We start from the raw sequence: 20,398 nt of genomic DNA, 5'->3' as shown, positions 1-20,398 counted from the left end.
TTCTGCTGGAGACTAGAGTTAAAGAAGATGGCCTTTCCTGGCTTAGAGGACTGTGTATGCGCATGGGTGGGTAAGATGGAGGAACGAGGCTTGTTTCTCTTGTTGTTACTTTGTCACTTTATGTTCTGTGTTGTTCTGCAGAGCACTGTGGCCATGTTATGTCAGAATGTGTGGTGATACTTATGGGCTGCCCCCAGCATATCCTTGAGTAGAGGCTTTGGAGAGAGTGAGAAAGTTTACCATGATGTTTTCCAGATTGGGGACATGTGATATATGGATAGGGTTTTCTCTGCAATGGTGGAGGTGAAGTGGCAATCTGATAGAGGTTTACAGGATTATGAAAGACATAGATAGACTTCTCCTTTGGCATTATCTTTCCAGGGGTAGAAACATCTAATACTAGAGCTTGTGTATTTAAGTTGATGGGGGGGGGGCCGTAATTTCAAAAGTGATTTACAGGGAGAGACTGCCAAGTAAGATTAAAGAGAGCCCCAAGGCGTGGGGAACATGAGGATGACTAGTGAGGGTATGATTGATCAGTGAGGACTTCCCTTGACCCGAGAGAGACATTGACATTTGCAAGGATAGTGTAAAACAGGCTGGCATGCTGGAACATGTCAATGTTAAGAAAGAGGATCTGCACGAACTTTTGAAAAACATGAGGATAGATACAACTCGGGCAGGACAGGATATACCCCGTTAATATGGGAGATTGCTGAAATTTTGGCAATTTCTTTGTATCCAAACTGGTCACAGATGATTGAAGGGTGGCACGTGTTATTCCTTCATTCAAGAAAGGGAGCAAGGATAACTTTAGGAATGATAGACCATGGAGACTCAGCAATTCGCCGGAGACGAATCGGACACCAACCGGAGTGATTAAACACATTAGACCCAGGGTGACGACTTGGAGCAATGGGAGCGCGGCTATGCTGATCATGTGGGGGAACGCAGTGTGCAGATTGGATGCCACTTGCCACAGCCGCGCCTGCGCAGCATGAGCTTTTCGTAGGAGCGGCGTAGGCGCCACCCGAACGGAGACTTCCCGCCCAAATCCGACTGGCGTCCGGGCGACGGGTCCAGTGCTTATCGAGGCTGTGTTGTATTGGCAGGTGAGATGAAGCGGGGGCGGGGGAGTTTTCGAAGGACAGATGGTAAAAGTGAGGTGTGGGCGAGGGGAGTGGGCTGAGTTGTCGGAGGGATGTGAGGTGCCGGAGAGTGAGGTATCGGGGTGTGAGGAGTCGGGGGGGGTGTGAGGAGTGGGGGGGTGTGAGGAGTCGGGGGGGGTGTGAGGAGTGGGGGGGTGTGAGGAGTCGGGGGGGGTGTGAGGAGTGGGGGGGTGTGAGGAGTGGGGGGGTTGAGGTGTCGGGGTGTGAGGAGTCGGGGGGGGTTGAGATGTCGGGGTGTGAGGAGTCGGGGGGGGTTGAGGTGTCGGGGTGTGAGGAGTCGGGGGGGGTTGAGGTGTCGGGGTGTGAGGAGTCGGGGGGGGTTGAGGTGTTGGGGGTGAGGAGTTGGGGGTTTGAGGTGTCGGGGGTGAGTGTGAGGTATCGAGGTGTGAGGTGGAGAGGAGAGTGAGGTGTCGGGAGACCGTGAGGTGTAGGGGTGTGAGATGTAGGAGGTGGTGTGAGGCGTTGGAGGGATGGTGAGGTGTCGGGTGGAGAGGTATCGGGGAGGGGGGAGGTGACAGGGTGAAGCATCAGGATGTGAGTGTCGGGGGGTGTGGTGTTGGAGGGCGAGAAGTCGGGGTGGAGGTGTGTCGGAGGGGTGAGGTATCAAGGCGGTGAGGTGTTGGGGGGGGTTGAAGTGTGGATATGAGGTGTTGGGTGTGATATGTAGGAAGGGTGAGGTGGAGGGGTGTTGGGGTGTGAGGTTTTGGAGCGGTGTGGTGTTTCGTGGAATGTAAGGTGTTGGGGTGTTAGGAGTCAGAAGGTGAGGTGTCTGGGAGGGTGAGGTGATGGAGAGGGTGTGAGGTGTCAGTGTCGGGGTGAGGAATGGGGGGGCAGAGTGTGAGGTGTCGGGGAGCGAGGAGTCAGAGGGTGGGTGAGGTGTCCGGAGTGAAGTATTGGTGCAGGAGGTGGGGTGAGGCTTTGGAGTGAGGGTGAGGTGTCGGGGTGAGAGGTGTCAGGGGGCTGAGGCGTTGGGTGGGTATGATGTGTCAGGGGTGAGTAAGGTGTTGGAGGGTAGGGTGAGGTGCTGGAGGGGGTGTGAGGTGTCGGAATAGGGGTGAGGTGTCGTAGGTCAGGTTTCGGAAGGGATGATGAGGTGTCAAGAGTGGGGGGGTGAGGTGTCGGGAGTGTGAGGTGTCAGAGGGTGAGATGTCGGGGGCAAGTTATTGGAGCGGGGTGTGGTGTCGGTGGGGGGGGTGAGGTTTTGGGGGGGAGATGTGTTGGACTGTGAGGTGTTGGGGTGTGAAGTGACATGGTGTGAGTTGTAGAAGATGGAATGAGGAGTCGGGGAGGGTGAGGTGTTGGGGAGAGTGTGGCCTCGGTGTGAGGTGTCGGAGGGGAGGCTGAGGTGTCGGGTGAGGCGATGGAGCGTGAGGCATCGTGGTGTGAGTTGTCTGAAGGAGGGTGAGGTGATGGGGTGAGATGGTGGGTTGAGGTGTTGGGAGTGAGGTTTCCCCCTCCCCCCTCCCCCCTCCCCCTCTACTAGCCTTCCGCCCTCACCCACTTTTCCCCCTCTCCCTCACCCCCACCTCTCTCCCCAAGCCCTTCTCCCCCAGCCCACTCGATCTCACAACCCTATCTCCTCCATTCATCCCTAGGCTCACTCTCCCCCACCCCCTCTATCCCTCCTTCCTCTCTTCTCTGACCTGCCCCCCCTTCTCTGACCCGCCCCCCCCGCCGTCTTCTCCGCCCCACCAGATAGGCTGTTGTCATAAGTTGACCCTTGGTTCCAATTTTAGCATCATGTCAATAGTTTGGAGTTTTCTCACTGTTTATTATGAAATTATTAGTAATATTGCTCTAACTTTTACTTATTCTAGATTTTTCTGGGGAGAATATGGCTCATAAAACAACAGGACGCAGAAATTGTGCTAAAAACCAGAAGGAGAAAACAACCTATGATCCATTGTATGATTTCAGTGAGGAAAATGAGAAAAAATTGGGTTGTAGCTATGAGGATGATAAACTAGGTAAGGTACCTTTTAATTGTGTTTGTTATTCTTTGTTTGCATTGCATGAATTAACCTGTAAAATCCAAAATTACTGGTAGTTCTTGTGTGTGAATGCGATAGGCCAGCCTTCTGCCAACACAGTGGATTCTCTAGCATTGTCAAAGACTCCTCCCATCTTTCCCATAATGTCTTTGACTTCCTGCCATGAGGCAGAAGACGCCACAGAAAAATAACCAGAACTATTAACTGGGTAACAGTTTCTTCCCCAGCACACAAGTCCACCTTGTCTGAATGCCCTACTGTGCCCTACTGTTATGTCTTACATAAACATGCACCTCGCACTTTATGTCAATCTGTCAATCTTCAGGCACTTGTGCTAATATTTTGTGACTTATGTGCTGTGTGTGACTATATGTACTATGCTTTGCACTTTGTCCCCAGAGGAAAGATGTTTCATTTAGCTGTGTACTTGTGTACTTCTGTTGATAAGAGGTAGAACTACATCTTTAGAAAAAGGTGACATGGGGTCAAAGAATGTTGAAACTTTGTGTGTGGAGTTAAGAAACTGCAAGGTTTTAAAAAAAAAGAAGAAAAAAAGAAAGGGTATCATATATAGGCCTCCAAATAGTAGCCAAGATGTGGGATTGGAAAAAGCATGTAATAATGGTAAGACACAATTGTAATGGGCGACTTCAGTATGCAAGGGGATTGTAAAAATCAGGTTGGTGTCAGATCGCAAGAGGGAATTTGTTGAATGCCTATGAGATGGCTTTTCAGAGCAGTTTGTGCTTGAGCCTACTTGGAGAAAACCTATCTTAGATTGGGTGTTGTGTAATAACGTAGATCTTACTAGGGAGCTTAATGTAAAGGAACTCTTAGGAGACAGTGATCATAATATGATTGAATTCCTACTGCAATTTGAGAAGCACAAGTCACATGTATCAGTATCACAGTGGACTAAAGGGAATTACAGAGGCATGAGAGAAGAGCTTGCCCAGGTGGATTGGAGGAGGATACTGGGAGGGATGAGGGCAGAGCAGAGGTGGCTGATGTTTCTGGGAATAGTTCACAAGGCACAAGATGAAAATGTCCCACAGAAGTTGTCAAATGAAAGGCATAGTCAACCATGGCTGACAAGGGAATTTGAGGACTGCATAAAAGCCAAGAAAAGGGCATATAAGGAACAAACGTGAGTGTGAATTTGGATGATTGGGAAAGTTTTACAATCCAACAAAAGGCAACATAAAAGTTATAAGAAAGGAAAAGGTGAAATATGAAGGAAAACTAGCCAGTATTATAAAGCAGGATAGTAAAGGTTTTTTTTTCCAGTTATATAGAGTAAAAGGGAAGTGAGAATTGATATTGGACCACTGGGAAATGATGCTGGTGCAGTTGTAATGGGGAACAAAGAAATGGCAGATGAACATAATGAGGACTTTGCATAGGTCTTCACCATGGAAGACACTAGCAGTGTGCCAGAGATCCATGAGTGTCAGGGAGCAGGAGTGAGTGCCATTGCTTTTACCAGGAAAAAAGTGCTAGGCAAACTCAAAAGTCTGAAGGTGGATAAGTCACCTGGACCACATGGACTACATCCCAGAGTCCAGAGAGAGGATGCTGAAGGGAAAAGGAATGTATTGGTCATGATCTTTCAAGAGTCACTTGATTCTGGCATGGTCCGGGAGGACTGGAAGATTACAAATGTCACTCCATTCTTTAAGAAGGGAGGAAGGCAAAAGGAAGGAAATTGTACACCAGTTAGCCTAACCTCAGTGGTAGGTGAAGTGTTGGAATATATTATTAAGGATGAGGTTTGGGGTACTTGGAGGCTAATGATAAAATAAGTAAGTGTCACCATGGAATCTTGCCTGACAAATCTGTTAGTGTTCTTTGAGGAAGTAACAAGCAGCATGGACAAAGGAAAGACAGTGGATGTCATTTATTTGGATTTTCAGAAGGCCACCCGTGAGGCTGGTTAACAAGATAAAATCCTCTGGCATTACAGAAAAGATACTAGCATAGATATAGGAATGTCTGACAGGAAGCAGTCTGAGAATAAAGGGGGCCTTTACTATTTGGCTATTAGTGAGTAGTGGTGTTCCTCTGGGATCAGAATTGGGACTGCTACTTTTCACATTGTCAATGATTTGGATTGTCACGTGACCGGCAACAATGAATATATTATACTCTGTAACATCAAACTCCAATTTAGTAATCTTCTGTTTTTGTTTTTCATGTTACTCAAAAACACTAACGGATTATGATCGTTGTAAACTATGAGTGGTTTCTGAGTAGTACCAACATACACTTCAGAATGTTGTAAAGCCAAAACAAGAGATAATTCCTTTTCTATAGTTGAATAATTTCTTTGGGTATTAAATTTCTTAGAAAAGTAAGCTACCGGATGATCAACTTCATCACTCTCATCCCTTTGAAGTAACACTGCTCCTGCGGCTTCATCACTAGCATCCACAGCTACTGAAAATGGTTTTTCAAAGTCAGGGGTTTTGAGCATAGTTTTCAATTTATCAAATGCTTCCTGACAAGGCTCTGTCCAAACAGACTTTTCATTTTTCTTCAAGAGATTAGTTAATGGAAGAGCAATGTTTGCAAAATTCTTACAAAAATTTTCGGTAATGTCCTACCATACCCAAGAATCTTCTGAGAGTTTTCTTACCAGTTAGAGTGGGTACTTCTGAAATTGCCTGAACTTTTGCCTGAACAGGAGCTAATTTTGTTTGGCCCAGAACATAACCAAGGTAGGTTACCATGGCATGACCAAATTCACTTTTAGCTAAGTTAATTGTTAAGTTGGCATTTGAAAGTCTCTCAAATAGTTTCTCCACCGTAGTAGTATGTGCTTTCCAAGTATTATTTCCTGTAACTAAATCATCAATATAGGCATCTGTATCTTTTAACCCATGAATCACACTATTAATCATCCTCTGGAAAGTACCTGGTGCATTCTCCATCCCAAATAGAAGAACATTATATTCATATAACCCAGATGGGGTTACAAATGCAGAAATTTCTCTACCTCTATCCGTCAATGGAACACACCAATAACTTTTTAACGAATCAATCTTTGTAAGGAACTTTGCTTGTCCAACTTTATCCACAAAATCATCTACCCTAGGGATTGAATATGCATCAGTTTTTGTCACAGCATTCACCTTCCTGTAATCTGTACAAAACCTAATACTATTGTCTGGCTAAGGCACCATAACACAAGGTGAACCTCAATTCGAATTAGAAGGTCTAATAATATTATTCTCTAACATATACTTAATTTCTTGTTCAGCAAGTTCACATTTTTCCTTGTTCATTCGATACGGATGTTGTTTTATGGGTTTTGCATCTCCAACATCTACATGTGAAGCTACAGTGGTTCTTCTAGGAACGTCTGGAAATAAATCCCTATATATTTAAAAATTAACTGTTCAATCTGCTCTCTCTGCTCTGGCTGTAAATGAGCTAATTTCTCATCAATATTTTCCAGAATTGTTGAATTTGGTAACCAGGCTGAAATAATGTTGGGTTTAAAATGAGTTTCAGATGAATCATCTATTAAGTTTTTAGAAAGATCAGACTCATCATATTTATATGACACAGCTGTGTTGGCTTTCTTCGATCTGGGTTTTTTATCATGTAATCCACATCATTTACTTTAGACTTAATCTCATAAGGACCATGAAATTTAGCTTGTAATGGGTTCGTCTGCACCGGGAAAAGAACCAACACCTTATCTCTAGGCTTAAATGATCTCATTTTAGCTTCCTTATCATACCAAGTTTTCATCTTCTGAGCCAATTTTAAATTTTCTTGTCCAAGCTACAAGCTTTAGGTAACCTTTCTTTGAATTTCAAAATGTAATCCAGCAAATTAGTGTGTACCTCTTTATTAACCCACTGTTCTTTCAACAAGGCCAAAGGTCCTCGAACTCTATGCTCAAACACAAGTTCAAAAGGACTAAAACCTAATGATTCCTGTACTGCCTCCCGTACTGCAAAAAGTAGTAAACGCACACCTTCATCCCAGTCCTTTTAATTTTCCACACAATACGTCCTAATCATAGTTTTGAGGGTAGAATGGAATCTCTTCAAGGCTCCTTGCGATTCTGGATAATATGCAGATGAGGTAATCTGTTTTGCTCCCAGTTTATAAACTATCTGTTGAAACAATCCAGACATAAAATTACTACCTTGATCCGATTGTATTTCCTTAGGCAACCCAAAATAAATTTTAAAAAAAATTTATGAGAGCCTTTGTCACAGTTTTGGCTGTTATATTCCTAAGAGGTATTGCCTCTGGAAACCTAGATGGTGTGCACATAATGGTCAGCAAATACTGATGTCCAGTTTTAGTGTTTAGCAATGGGCCTACACAATCCATAATAATTTTGGAAAAACGGCTCACCAAATGCTGGAATATGTTGCAGTGGGGCCACTGGAGTAACTTGATTAGGTTTACCCACAATTTGACACGTATGACATGTCCTGCAAAATGTTGCCACATCTTTTCTTAAACTGGACCAGTAAAAATGTTTAAAAACCTTGTTCATAGTCTTTACATCTAGATGGCTACCCAAAGGCATACTATGAGCCATAGTTAAACTCTCATTTCGATAAACTTTAGGAACTACTATCTGGTGATTAACTTCACATTCTTCACTTGCAGGAATTGTAGATGATCTCCACTTTCTCATTAATATTCCCTTTTCAAAATAATATCCTACTGGCACCTTCTCAATTTCACTATCTGGAAGAGTTTGTTCCTTTAATTTAATTATCTCAGGATCTGTACCCTGCTCTGCTATCATCTCGTTCCAAGATGAAGATAAATCTTCATGGTCAGACTTACTACCAAAATCCTGATCGAATAATGAAGGTAAGAAAGTTTCTGACACATCCTCAAAATTTGTATCCTGAGTTGAACAGTCATGGGTAACAACCTCATCCTGTACAGCAGTCTTTTTAGCCATAGCTCGGGTTACAACACAGGAAGAATCTGTGTTAGAATCCCTCTGTGGTTCTTCAGAAATAGGCTTTATTGTCAAATGCACTTCAGGAAAAACTCGTCCACCTGCTAAGTCATTCCCTAACAAAAGAGAAACATCATTCACAGGTAAACGGGGTTGTAGTCCCACTTTAACAAGCCCTGTAACTAACCCAGAACTTAAATTTACTCTATGCAGATGTACTGGCATAAGGGCACTCCCAACTCCTCTTATATAGTTTACCTCATCAGTGTCAGACTAGTCCCTCAACTTTAGAACACACTCTGACAGTAGTGATTGAGAAGCTCCAGTATCTCTAAGTATTTTTATTGGTATAGGATTAGATCCCTCTTGCAAGGATACAAATCCTTCAGTTATAAGATGTTCATATCCCCTCTTAACTGGTCAGACTCTGACAAAACTTCATTGGTATTTATCAAACTCTGTGGATTTACAGGTGTTTCAATATGCTGCACACAAGCATCTGGGACTGCTTCCTTTTTCTTTTTCAATGGAAAACGTGTCCAGGTTTCTTACAATAATTACAAATAAGACCAAAATATCTTTCCCTCACATGTTTCCCTTCATCCTTACCTTTCTCGCTAACTTTAAATATGATTTCTGGTTTACCTTGACTCTCTGTGCTATTTTTCCTTTTAAAAGTCCTACCTGGAGAAAATTTATTCTTATGAATTAAAGCATACTCATCAGCTAATTTAGCAGTCTCCTGCAATGTAGCAGTGTCCTTTTCATTTAAGTATATCCTCATTTCAACGGGAACGCTCCTTTTAAATTCCTCCAGTGAAATCAACTATTGTGGCGGCTTGCCCACGCAGCAAGTGAACTGGCTCCAGCAGTCGCTAGCGAGACCGCAGCCAGTGGCAACTGAGAGGACTCTTGAGTGCGGGGCAGACCTCGGCCCGGAAGCTGACGTTGCTTCTGCCCCGCAAAGAGCAGGGGTTGCTGGGAGCAGGTTACTTAAGCACGCACCAATTCAAACAGTAAACAGATCAACCCGACCCTGCTCAAGTCAGTGTGTTGTTTTCATTCATGTATCAGCCGACTACACTCTTAATTTATTATACCCCCCATTCACATTTTTAGAGGAAAGCCATCTCTCAAAACACAGATTTCTGGTAGGCAAATTCCACAAGTTTTTTTCCACAGATTTCTTCAAATTTCTGAATCTTTCTCTATAAGCTTCCGGAACCAGTTCATACGCTTTCAATATATGCTGTTTCACAATATCATGCTCCAGTGCTTGCTCAGCATTTAAAGCTGTATAAACTTGTTGTGCCTTGCCTTTAATTACACTTTGTAACATCACTGGCCATCTTTCTTTTGGCCACTCTAAACTCAGAGCAACAATTTCGAAATGTTGGAAATATTTGTCCACTTCTGCTTCATTAAATGGAGGAGCCAAAATAACCTCTCGACTAGTAACAAACTGTTTCTTAGAACCAGAAGCCTGATTCTTGGATTTTAATTTCTCCATCTGTAGCTCAAACTCCCTCCTTTTATCTGCTTCTCTTTCTTCAAATTCTCTTCCTTTTATTTGCCTCTCTTTTGGCCATTTCCGCTTTAAATTATTCAAACTTTATTGGTTCAAGATGTAACTGCATTTCCAGTGTACTCATTGGAAACCTCCCTAACACCTCATCATCAAACTTTCCCAAACTTTTATAATGCTCCACGATTTTCTCTGAATTACAAGCTTTGTTGTAACCTTCGTAATTCCTTTAATATCCAACCTCCTAGCAATCTCCGATAGAACCGTTTTTCTCACCATTGCTAATTCCTCCGGGTCAGGCGAATCTATAAACTCGTCAATATTCATTGCTGCCGAATACCACGCACAGACCAAATAAACAAAAGGATTGGGTATTTCCCTTTTCCAAATCAGGTTGATAAATAAACAAGCACTTAAGCTCAAAATCGAAACAAATCTGGACGAGCCCCCAAATTATGTCTCGTGACGGGCAACAATGAATATAGAACTGAGTCAGGTTTTATAAATAAATAACCATTTATTAAACTCTGCTCAATATTAATAAAAAGATAAATGAAAATAGTTCTTAAAGTGGTAAATTCGAACATAGTTCTTAGAATGGTAAATTCAAAAGTCCAAGAGATTTATGCAGTCAATTAGGAGAGACTTCTCTGGAGAGGTATTTCATCATAGACGTGTCTTTCCTGCTGGTTCTTCCAAAGGATTCGCGACGAAGGAAATAAACGGCTTAAAAGGAACTGACCTTTTTCTGGCGAGCAAACCCTGCACGAACTTCCTTGCTGATTTGGCAGGAGTTATCTCTGATGCAGGTCACTACTTCTTGACCGAAGAATCAATAAGGTCTATCCTTTACGAAACTGCCGAATGACACCAACTTTACTTGAATCTGTGAATTCCTGAATTTTGCTAAGGTCTTCACTCTCCAATACTACTTATAATAGAAAATAGAACTCCATAAAAACTGCATCATCAGCTGAATACACAGCAAAAACGGAGTATCTAACACAAAACTAAACTGAAACTAACTGCCTCACTAGGGGTCTACCCTTATATATGTGGCGAGAACAGGTCACCATGTGACCTCACATCGGTGGGAAAATTACATCATATGACCTCTGCAAGACCATTACATCATCCTTACAAGATATCTATGAGGTATGTAACAGGATAATGGAATTGATGACTTTGTGGCAAAGTTTCTGGATGATACAAAGATAAATGGAGGGGTGGGTAGAGCTGAGGAAGCAATGCGATTGCAGCAGGACTTGGACAAATTGGAAGAATGGGCAAAAAAGTGTCAGATGGAATACAGTGTTGGGAAATGTATGATAATACACTTTGGTGAAAGGAACAATAATGCGGTCTATTGTCTAAATGGAGAGAAGGTTCAGGCGTCAGAGGTGCAGAGGGACTTAGGAGTCCTCGTGGAGGACTCCAAGAAGGTTACTTTACAGGTTGAGTCTGTATTAAAGAAGGCAAGTGCAACGTTGGCATTTATTTCAAGGGGAACAGGATATAAAAGTAAGGAGATAATGCTGAGCCTATATAAAACACGAGTCAGGCCACACTTCTAGTATTGTCAACAGTTTTGGGCCCCATATCTCAGAAAGGATGTGTTGTCATTAGAGAGAGTCCGGAGAAAGTTTACGATGATGATTCTGGGAATGAAGGGGTTAGCATATGAGGCAGCTTTGGGCCTGTACTCACTGGAACTTAGAAGAATGTATGGGGATCTTATTGAAACCTACTGAATGTTGAAAGGACTAGATAAGGATGATGTGGAGAGGTGGAAGGTATCCAGAACTAGAGGACACAACCTCAAAATTGAGGGCGACTTTTTAGAACTGAGGTAAGGAGGAATTTTTTTAGTCAGAGATTAGTGTATTTGTGGAATGCTCTGCCAAAGACTGTGGCGGAGGCCAAGTCTGTGGGTATATTTAAGGCGAAAGTTCTTAGTTTCCTGATTAGTCAGGACATCAAAGCATCAAAAGATATGGCGAGAAGGCAGGTGTATGGGGTTGAGTGGGATCACGATCAGCCATGATGGAATGCCCCAATTCTGCCCCTATGTCTTTTGGTCTTGTGGTCTTATGATTGAATTACAATAAACTTGAACTTGATAAGATGGCAGCACATTAGGGTGTCACCTTCTACAAATTCTGCAGTATACAACCTGCCACCCTAGGTTTGAGTTATCATGTCACCTGTAGAGCATTGTTGGGACTTAATCCTTAAACCTGAAATCTTACCGATAACATTATGGAAGTATCTTCCCCAGAAAGATCACAGTGGTTCGGGAAGCTGGTTCACCAACATCTGCTGAGATATAGTTGTGTTGGGCAATAATTAGTGGTCTTTGCAGTGAGGCAATATTCCAAAAAAAAAACAATTGATAAAGAACTTTTGGCCTGCAAGAACTTAGGACATTACAGACTTTCAGGCTAATATTTTGGGAATTCTGATTGCACAGGCTGATTTACGTTGTCTTGCTAAATTGGCAATTTGCAGGATTCAAACAGAACTGTAATTTTCCATCTTTGGGGGAAGAAGTAGTCTTCACATCCAAACATGCCCACTGAATGCAGAAATGTCACAGCTCGGCAACTGAATTGTGGGCCTAGCACCAGTCATAAGATCACAAGATACAGAAGCAGAATTAGGCCATTTGGACCATTGAGTCTGCTCTGCCATACCATCATGGCTGATTTATTATCCCTCTCAATCCCATTCTCCTGTCTTCTCCCTGTAATCTTTGGTGCCTCTATTAATTAAGAACTTATTGACCTCCACTTTAAATATATCCAGTCATCCACCTTATTTTTATACTCCGTGCATTGAGATATAACACTTTGAGTAATGGATTTGCTACCTTTTTTGATTCTGCATCCCTAGTGCACTCACTCTGCTGGCTGCAATTATGCTCTATCATCTGCCCGCCCTTCCTGACAGTCTGACTGTACACTATCTTTGCTTTCTTACCATCCGTTCTATCACTTCACTCTGGTTCCCATCCCCCTGCCAAACTATTTTAAACCCTCCCCAACAGCTCTAACAAACCTGTCTGTGAGAATATTGATCCCTGTTGGATTCAGGTCCAACCTGTCCTTTTGTACATGTTATATCTCCCCCAGAAGAGATCCCAATGATCCAAGAACCTGATGGCCTACCCCTTGCACCAGCTCCTCAGCCATGCATTAATCCTCCAAATCATCTTGTTTCTGCCCTCACTGGCGTGTGACCTATGTAGCAATCCAGAAATTACTGCTTCATAGCTTTCTGCCTAGCTGTCTCTCTTCAGGAACTCTTTGCTTTTCCTTCCTATAGCATTGGTACCAATATGTGCCAAGACATCAGGCTGCCCTCCCTCTCCCTCCAACTGTGGACGCGATCCGAGACATCCCTGACCCTGGCATCTGGGAGGCAACATACCATCTGGGTGTCTCGTTCACATCCACAGAATCTCCTGTCTGCTCCTCTGACTATTCAGCCCCCTATCACTTCCACTCCCCTCTTCTCCCTCTTTCCCTTTGGCAGCCTAGACCCATGCTTGGTGCCAGTAACCTGGTCTCCATGGCATTCCCTGGAAGGTCATCCCCCACAACAGCATCCAAAAGGGTATGCTTATTATTGTGGGAATGGCCACAATGGTGCTCTGCCTATTCATCTTCCCATTCCTTCTCCTGTTAGTCACCCAGCTACCTGCCTCCTGCAACTTAGGGGTGAGTACTTCCCTATAACTCTGATTCATGATCTCCTCACTCTCTCTTACAAGCGGAAGGTCATCCAACTGCTGCTGTAGATCCCTAACACCTAAACATGCGATCTCAGTGGTACCTCCAAGTTCTGTTGATCACCTTTTCATCTTATAACAAACAACAATTAACTTGGAGTGGATCAATCATAAGTACATTTATTTTACTTGCTGCAAGGGAGGACTAGCACAAGAACCAGTGATAGCTTCAAAAAAGTTGACAGCACAGACACTGCTTTATACAGAAGTACGGCTACCCGTGCCTCAGTGCAGGGAAGGTGCATTCTGTTTGTTTGCTTAATCAGTGTACTTGGCATTCTTCCAGTAATGCTTCTGCTGGTTTGCAATTTGTCAAGGTCTCATGTTCCACTGGCATAATGTTGCACAAATACTAATAGCAAAACACTCTAGTACAATACGGGTTCCATTTTATTTCAGACAAAAATGCCATTTTGTTACTACAAGTATGGTACATTTCCACATTCCTCTTGGCCCTCTCCAATGCCAGCAAATCTTTTCTTTAATAAGGGTCTTAAAATACAGTACTCCAACTGCAGTCTTACCAATGCCTTATAAAGTCTCAGCATTATATCCTTGCTTTTATGTTCTAGTCCTTTCAAAATGAGTGTATTTGCCGTCCTTACCGCCAATTCAGCCTGCAAGTTAACATAGAAAGCCTACAGCACAATACAGGCCCTTCGGCCCACAAAGCTGTGCTGAACATGTCCTTACTTCAGAAATTACCTAGCACTATCCATAGCCCTCTATTTTTCTAAACTCCACCTACCTATCCAGGAGTCTTCTAAAAAAGACCCTATCGTATCTGTCTCCACCACTGTCACCGGCAGCCCATTCCACGCACTCACTACTCTCTGCGTTTTATTAAAAAAAAACTTACCCCTGACATTTCCTCTGTACCTACTTCCAAGCACCTTAAAACAATGCCCTCCCGTGTTAGCCATTTCAGCCCTGGGAAAAAGCTATCCACATGATCAATGCCTCTTATCATCTTATACACAACCTTCAGGGAATCCTGCACAAGTCCCTTTTCACCTCAAAATTTTGAATTTTCTCCCCATTTAGAAAATAGTCCACACCCTTATTCTTCCTACCAATGTGCATGACCATATACTTCCCTACTCTATATTCCATCTGCTATTTCTTTGCCCATTCTCTCAATCTGTCAAAGTCCTTCAGCAGACACCCTACTTCCTCAACACTACTTGCCCCTCCATCTATCTTTGTATCATCCAAAAACTTGGCCACAAAGCCATCAATTCATTCATCCAAATTATTAACATATAACCTGAAAAGAAGCGGCTGCAACACCTAACACCTGCAACACAGTTTTTAAAAAAATCTTCAAGTGCAAGAAGGACGAGACTGCGCAGGCGCGTGACGTCAACAGGACAGCGCGGAGAGTTTAAAAAGGAAGGTTGCTACCAACAGCTTTCTTTCGGATCAGGATTACAGAGCGTCGTGGGAGCTGAATTCTGAAGGAAGGCAGTTTTATTAAAAACTTCTTCGAGTGCAAGAAGGACGAGACTGCGCAGGCGTGTGACGTCAACAGGACAGCATGGAGAGTTTAAAAAGGAGATCACCCTATACAGCGGGTAGCTGTCAGAGCGGGCAGCGGAGTGAGCGGTAGCAGAGTGTAGGGTTCTGGCTTCAATGGGCTTCGGCGGTAAACAGGAAGAGGCGTGAGCGAAGCACCAACTGTTTTTTTTCTCCCCCCCCAACCCCCCCCCTTCGTGAATCAGCCCGGACGGACAGGAACAGCAGGGCTCTCACAGCTAATGGTATGAGCTAACGGTTTAAGAAGTTCATCTGTTTGGCGAGGTAAGTGGGTGAGTAGACTTATTTTTCCTGTTTCATTCCTGTAGAATTAGGTAGCATGCCTGCAGGGTTAGTGCTTTGTTCAGGGTGTCAGATGTGGGAATCCTGGGAGACCTCCAGCCTCCCTGATGGCCACATCTGCACCAGGTGCACCAAGATGCAGCTCCTCAGAGACCGTGTTAGGGATCTGGAGCTGCAGCTTGATTACCTACTGCTTATCAGGGAAAGTGAAGAGGTGATAGACAGGAGCTACAGGGAGATGGTCATCCCGAGGCTACAGGGGTCAGAAAACTGGGTCACTGTCAAGAGAGGGAAGGGAAATGCCTGGATAGTGGAGACCACACCTGTGGCTGTCCCCCTCAGCAACAAATATCTTGTTCTGGATGCTGTTGAGGGGGATGACCTGACAGGAGATGCCCACGGTGACCGTGTCTCTGGCGCTGTTGTGCAGTAGAGAAGGAAGGAGAAGAGGAATGCGGTAGTCATAGGGGATTCCATAGTCAGGGGAACGGACAGGAGATTCTATGAGCCTGATAGAGATACCCGCATGGTGTGTTGCCTTCCAGGTGCCAGGGTACAGGATGTCTCGGATCGGGTCCTGAATATTCTGAAGGGGGAGGGTGAGCAGCCAGTTGTCTTGGTACATGTTGGTTCCAATGACATAGATAACACAAAGGAGGAGGTCCTGAAGAGAGATTTCCAGGAGTTAGGAAGGAAGCTGAGAAGCAGGACCTCCAGGGTAGTAATCTTGGGATTGCTACCTGTGCCGCGTGCTAGTGAGGGCAAGAATAGTAGGATCAGGCAGATGAATGCGTGGCTGAGAGACTGGTGCAGGGGGCAGGGCTTCAGATTCTTGGATCATTGGGATCTCTTCTGGGGGAAGTATGACCTGTTCAAAAAGGACAGATTACACCTGAACCCGAAGGGGACCAATATCCTGGCGGGAAAGTTTAATAGAGCGGTTTAAACTAATTTGGCAGAGGGGATAGGAACCGGAATGATAGAGCGGAGGAAGGGGAAAACAGAAATAAATCTAAGATAGTGAGCAGTAAAGATGTCAGGAAAGACAGGCAGGTGATGGGGCAAATTTGTAGCCATTGGGATGAGTTGCAGTGCAATAAAGTTGCAGTGAAATCAAAGAGAAAAGTACCAAATACTGGTCTTAAGGTGTTGTACTTAAATGCACGCAGCATAAGGAATAAGGTGGATGATCTTGTCGTACAGCTACAGATTGGCAGGTATGATATTGTGGCCATCACTGAGACGTAGCTAAAAGATGCATGTCTCTGGGAGCTGAACGTCCAAGGATACACGGTGTATCGGAAGGATAGGAAGGTAGGCATGGGGAGGCGTGGCTTTATTGGTAAGATGATATTAAATCATTAGAAAGAGGTGATACAGGATCGGAAGGTGCAGAATCTTTATGGGTTGAGCTAAAAAATCGCAGGGGTGAAAGGACCCTGATGGCAGTTATTTATAGGCCTCCAAACAGCTGCAGTGATATGGACTACAAATTACAACAGGAAATAGGAAAGGGTTGTCAGAAGGGCAGTGCTATGATAACTGTGGGGGATTTTAACATGCAAGTGGATTGGGAAAATCAGGTCGGCACTGGATCTCAAGAGAGAATTTGTAGAATGTCTGCAAGATAGCTTTTTAGAGCAGCTTGTTGTTGAGCCCACTAGGGGATCGGCTGTACTAGATTGGGTATTGTGTAATGAACCGGAGGTGATTAGAGAGATTGAGGTGAAGGAACCCTTAGGAGACAGTGATCATAACATGATTGAGTTCACTGTGAAATCTGAAAAAGAGAAGCCGAAATCTGATGTGTCGGTATTTCAGTGGAGTAAAGGAAACTACAGTGGCATGAGAGAGGAACTGGCCAAAGTCGACTGGAAAGGGACACTGGCGGGAAAGATGGCAGAGCAGCAGTGGCTGGAGTTTATGCGAGAAGTGAGGAAGGTGCAAGACAGGTATATTCCAAAAAAGAAGAAATTTTCGAATGGGAAAAGGATGCAACCATGGTTGACAAGAGAAACCATGCGGGTGTCCTTCTTACGTCCACAAAATCTCCTGTCTGCTCCCCTGACTATAGAGTCTCCAATGACAACAGCTCTCCTCTTCTCCGTCCCATGTTTCTGCACCACTGGGTCAGACTCAGTGCCGGAGGCCCTGCCACCGTGGCTCACACCTGAGTAGACATAGGACTGATAGAAAATGATGCTGGGGACATTGTAATGGTTAATAAGGAGATGGCAGAGGAACTGAACGAGTATTTTGTATCAGTCTTCACTGAGGAAGACATCAGCAGTATACCGGACACTCAAGGGTGGCAGGGAAGAGAAGTGTGCGCAGTCACAATTATGACAGAGAAAGTACTCAGGAAGCTGAACAGTCTAACGGTAGATAAATCTCCCGGACCAGATGGGAGGCACCCGCATGTTCTGAAGGAAGTAGCTGTGGAGATTGCGGAGGCATTAGTGATGTTCTTTCAAAAGTCGATAGATTCTGGCATGGTTCCGGAGGACTGGAAGATTGCCAGTGGTACTCCACTATTTAAGAAGGGGGCAAGGAAGCAAAAAAGAAATTATAGACCTGTTAGCTTGACATCGGTGGTTGGGAAGTTGTTGGAGTCGATTGTCAAGGATGAGGTTACAGAGTACCTGGAGGCAAGTGACAAGATAGGCAGAACTCAGCATGGATTCCTTAAAGGAAAATCCTGTCTGACAAACCTATTACAATTTTTTGAGGAAATTACCAGTAGGCTAGACAAGGGAGATGCAGTGGATGTTGTATATTTGGGTTTTCAGAAAGCCTTTGACAAGGTGCCACACATGAGGCTACTTAACAAGATGAGCCCATGGAATTACGGGAAAGTTACATATGTGGATAGAGTGTTGGCTGATTGGCAGGAAACAGAGAGTGGGAATAAAGGGATCCTATTCTGGTTGGCTGCCAGTTACCAGTGGTGTTCCACAGGGGTCCGTGTTGGGGCCGCTTCTTTTTACATTGTACATCAACGATTTGGATTATGGAATAGATGGCTTTGTGGCTAAGTTTGCTGACGATACGAAGGTAGGTGGAGGGGCCGGTAGTGCTGAGGAAACGGAGAGTCTGCAGAAGACTTGGATAGATGGGAAGAATGAGCAAAGAAGTGGCAAATGAGGTACAATGTTGGAAAGTGTATGGTTATGCACTTTGGCAGAAGAAATAAACGGACAGACTATTATTTAAATGGAGAAAGAATTCAAAGTTTTGAGATGCAATGGGACTTGGGAGTCCTCGTACAGGATACCCTTAAGGTTAACCTCCAGGTTGAGTCGGTAGTGAAGAAGGCGAATGCAATGTTGGCATTCATTTCTAGAGGAATAGAGTATAGGAGCAGGGATGTGATGTTGAGGCTCTATAAGGCGCTGTGAGACCTCACTTGGAGTACTGTGGGCAGTTTTGGTCTCTTTATTTAAGAAAGGATGTGCTGACATTGGAGAGGGTACGGAGAAGATTCACTAGAATGATTCTGGGAATGAGAGGGTTAACATATGAGCAACGTTTGTCCGCTCTTGGACTGTATTCCTTGGAGTTTAGAAGAATGAGGGGAGACCTCATAAAACCATTTTGAATGTTGAAAGGCATGGACAGAGTGGATGTAGCAAAGTTGTTTCCCATGATGGGGGAGTCTAGTACAAGAGGGTATGACTTAAGGATGGAAGGGCGCCCATTCAGAACAGAAATGCGAAGAAATTTTTTTAGTCAGAGGGTGGTGAATCTATGGAATTTGTTGCCACAGGCAGTAGTGGAGGCCAAGTCATTGGGTGTATTTATGGCAGAGATGATAGGTATCTGAGTAGCCAGGGTATCAAAGGTTATGGTGAGAAGGCAGGGGAGTGGGACTAAATGGGAGAATGGATCAGCTCATGATAAAATGGTGGAGCAGACTCGATGGGCAGAATGGCCGACTTCTGCTCCTTTGTCTTGCGGTCTTATGGTCTATCCTTGTGGAACGTCACTTGTCACTGGAAGCCAACCAGAAAAGGCCACCTTTATTCAGAATCTTACCTCCTGCCAGTCAACCAATCTTCTGTCCATGCCATTACCTTTCCTGTAATACCATGGGATCTTATCTTGTTAACTAGCCTCTTGCATGGCACCATCACAAAGGACTGCTGAAAATCTAAATATATAACATCCATTGACATAATATGATTGAATTCATACTGCGGTTTGAGAGGGAGAAGCATAAGTCAGATGTGTTAGTATTGCAATGGAATAAAGGGAATTACAGAGGCATGAAAGAGGAGCTTGCCCAGGTGGATTGGAGGGGGTATTGGTGGGGATGATGGTAGAGGAGAGGTGGCTGAAGTTTCTGGGAATAGTTCAGAAGGCGTAGGATAGATATGTCTTACGGAGGAAGAAGTTCTCAAATGGCAGGAGTAAGCAATCGTGGCTGACAAAGGAAGTTAAAGACTATATAAAAGACAAGAAAAGGGCATATAAGGTAGCAAAAGTGAGTGGGAAGTTGGATGATTGGAAAGTTTTTAAATCCAAGAAAAGGCAACTAAAAAGCAGTAAGAAGGGAAAAGATGAAAGATGAGGGCAAACTTGGCCAATAATATAACGCAGGATACCAAAAGTTTTTTCAGTTATATAAAGAGTAAAAGAGAGGTGAGAGTTGATATTGGACCACTGGAAAATGCTGCTGGTGAGGTAGTAATGGGTCAAAGAAATGAACTTAATGGGTCCTTCATTGTGGAAGACAGGAGCAGTGTTTCAGAGGTCCGTGAGTGTTAGAGAGCAAGAGTGAGTACCATTGCTATTACAAAGAAAAAAAATGCTAGGCAAACTCAAAGGTTTGAAAGAGGATGCTGAAGAGATAGCAGATGCATTGGTTATGATCTTTCAAGAATCACTTGATCCTGGCATGGTTCCAGAGGACTGTAAAATTGCAGATGTCACTCCATTCTTTAAGAAGGGCGAAAGACAAAAGAAAGGAAATTATAGGCCAGTTATCCCAACCTCTGTGGTTGGAAAAGTATTGGAGTCTACTTTTAAGGATGAGGTTTTGGGGTATTTGGAGTCCAATGATAAAATAAGGCAAAGTCAGCATGGTTTCTGTAAAGGGAAATCTTGCCTGACAAATCTATTAGAGTTCTTTGAGGAAGTAACAAGCAGGGTGGACAAAGGAGAGAC

General features: G+C 44.0%; 1 protein-coding gene across 4 annotated transcripts in view; it reads left to right on the top strand.

Annotated features, from left to right (window-relative positions):
• The first annotated feature begins 981 nt into the window (after positions 1-981).
• The window catches only part of sycp3 (synaptonemal complex protein 3), a 203,584-nt gene continuing 184,167 nt past the window's right edge, over positions 982-20,398 (top strand). For all 4 annotated transcript variants that reach the window (XM_063065678.1, XM_063065677.1, XM_063065674.1 and 1 more), the window contains exons 1-2: positions 982-1,112; positions 2,987-3,136. In XM_063065678.1, coding sequence (XP_062921748.1) covers positions 3,004-3,136 — 133 coding nt within the window. In that variant the 5' untranslated portion in view covers positions 982-1,112; positions 2,987-3,003. The remainder of the gene's footprint in view (positions 1,113-2,986; positions 3,137-20,398) is intronic.

Source organism: Mobula hypostoma, chromosome 13 (assembly GCF_963921235.1).
Source record: "Mobula hypostoma chromosome 13, sMobHyp1.1, whole genome shotgun sequence".
NCBI lineage: Eukaryota > Metazoa > Chordata > Chondrichthyes > Myliobatiformes > Myliobatidae > Mobula > Mobula hypostoma.
Note: the sequence above shows the minus strand (reverse complement) of the source record. Positions and strands in the feature narration are given on the sequence as shown.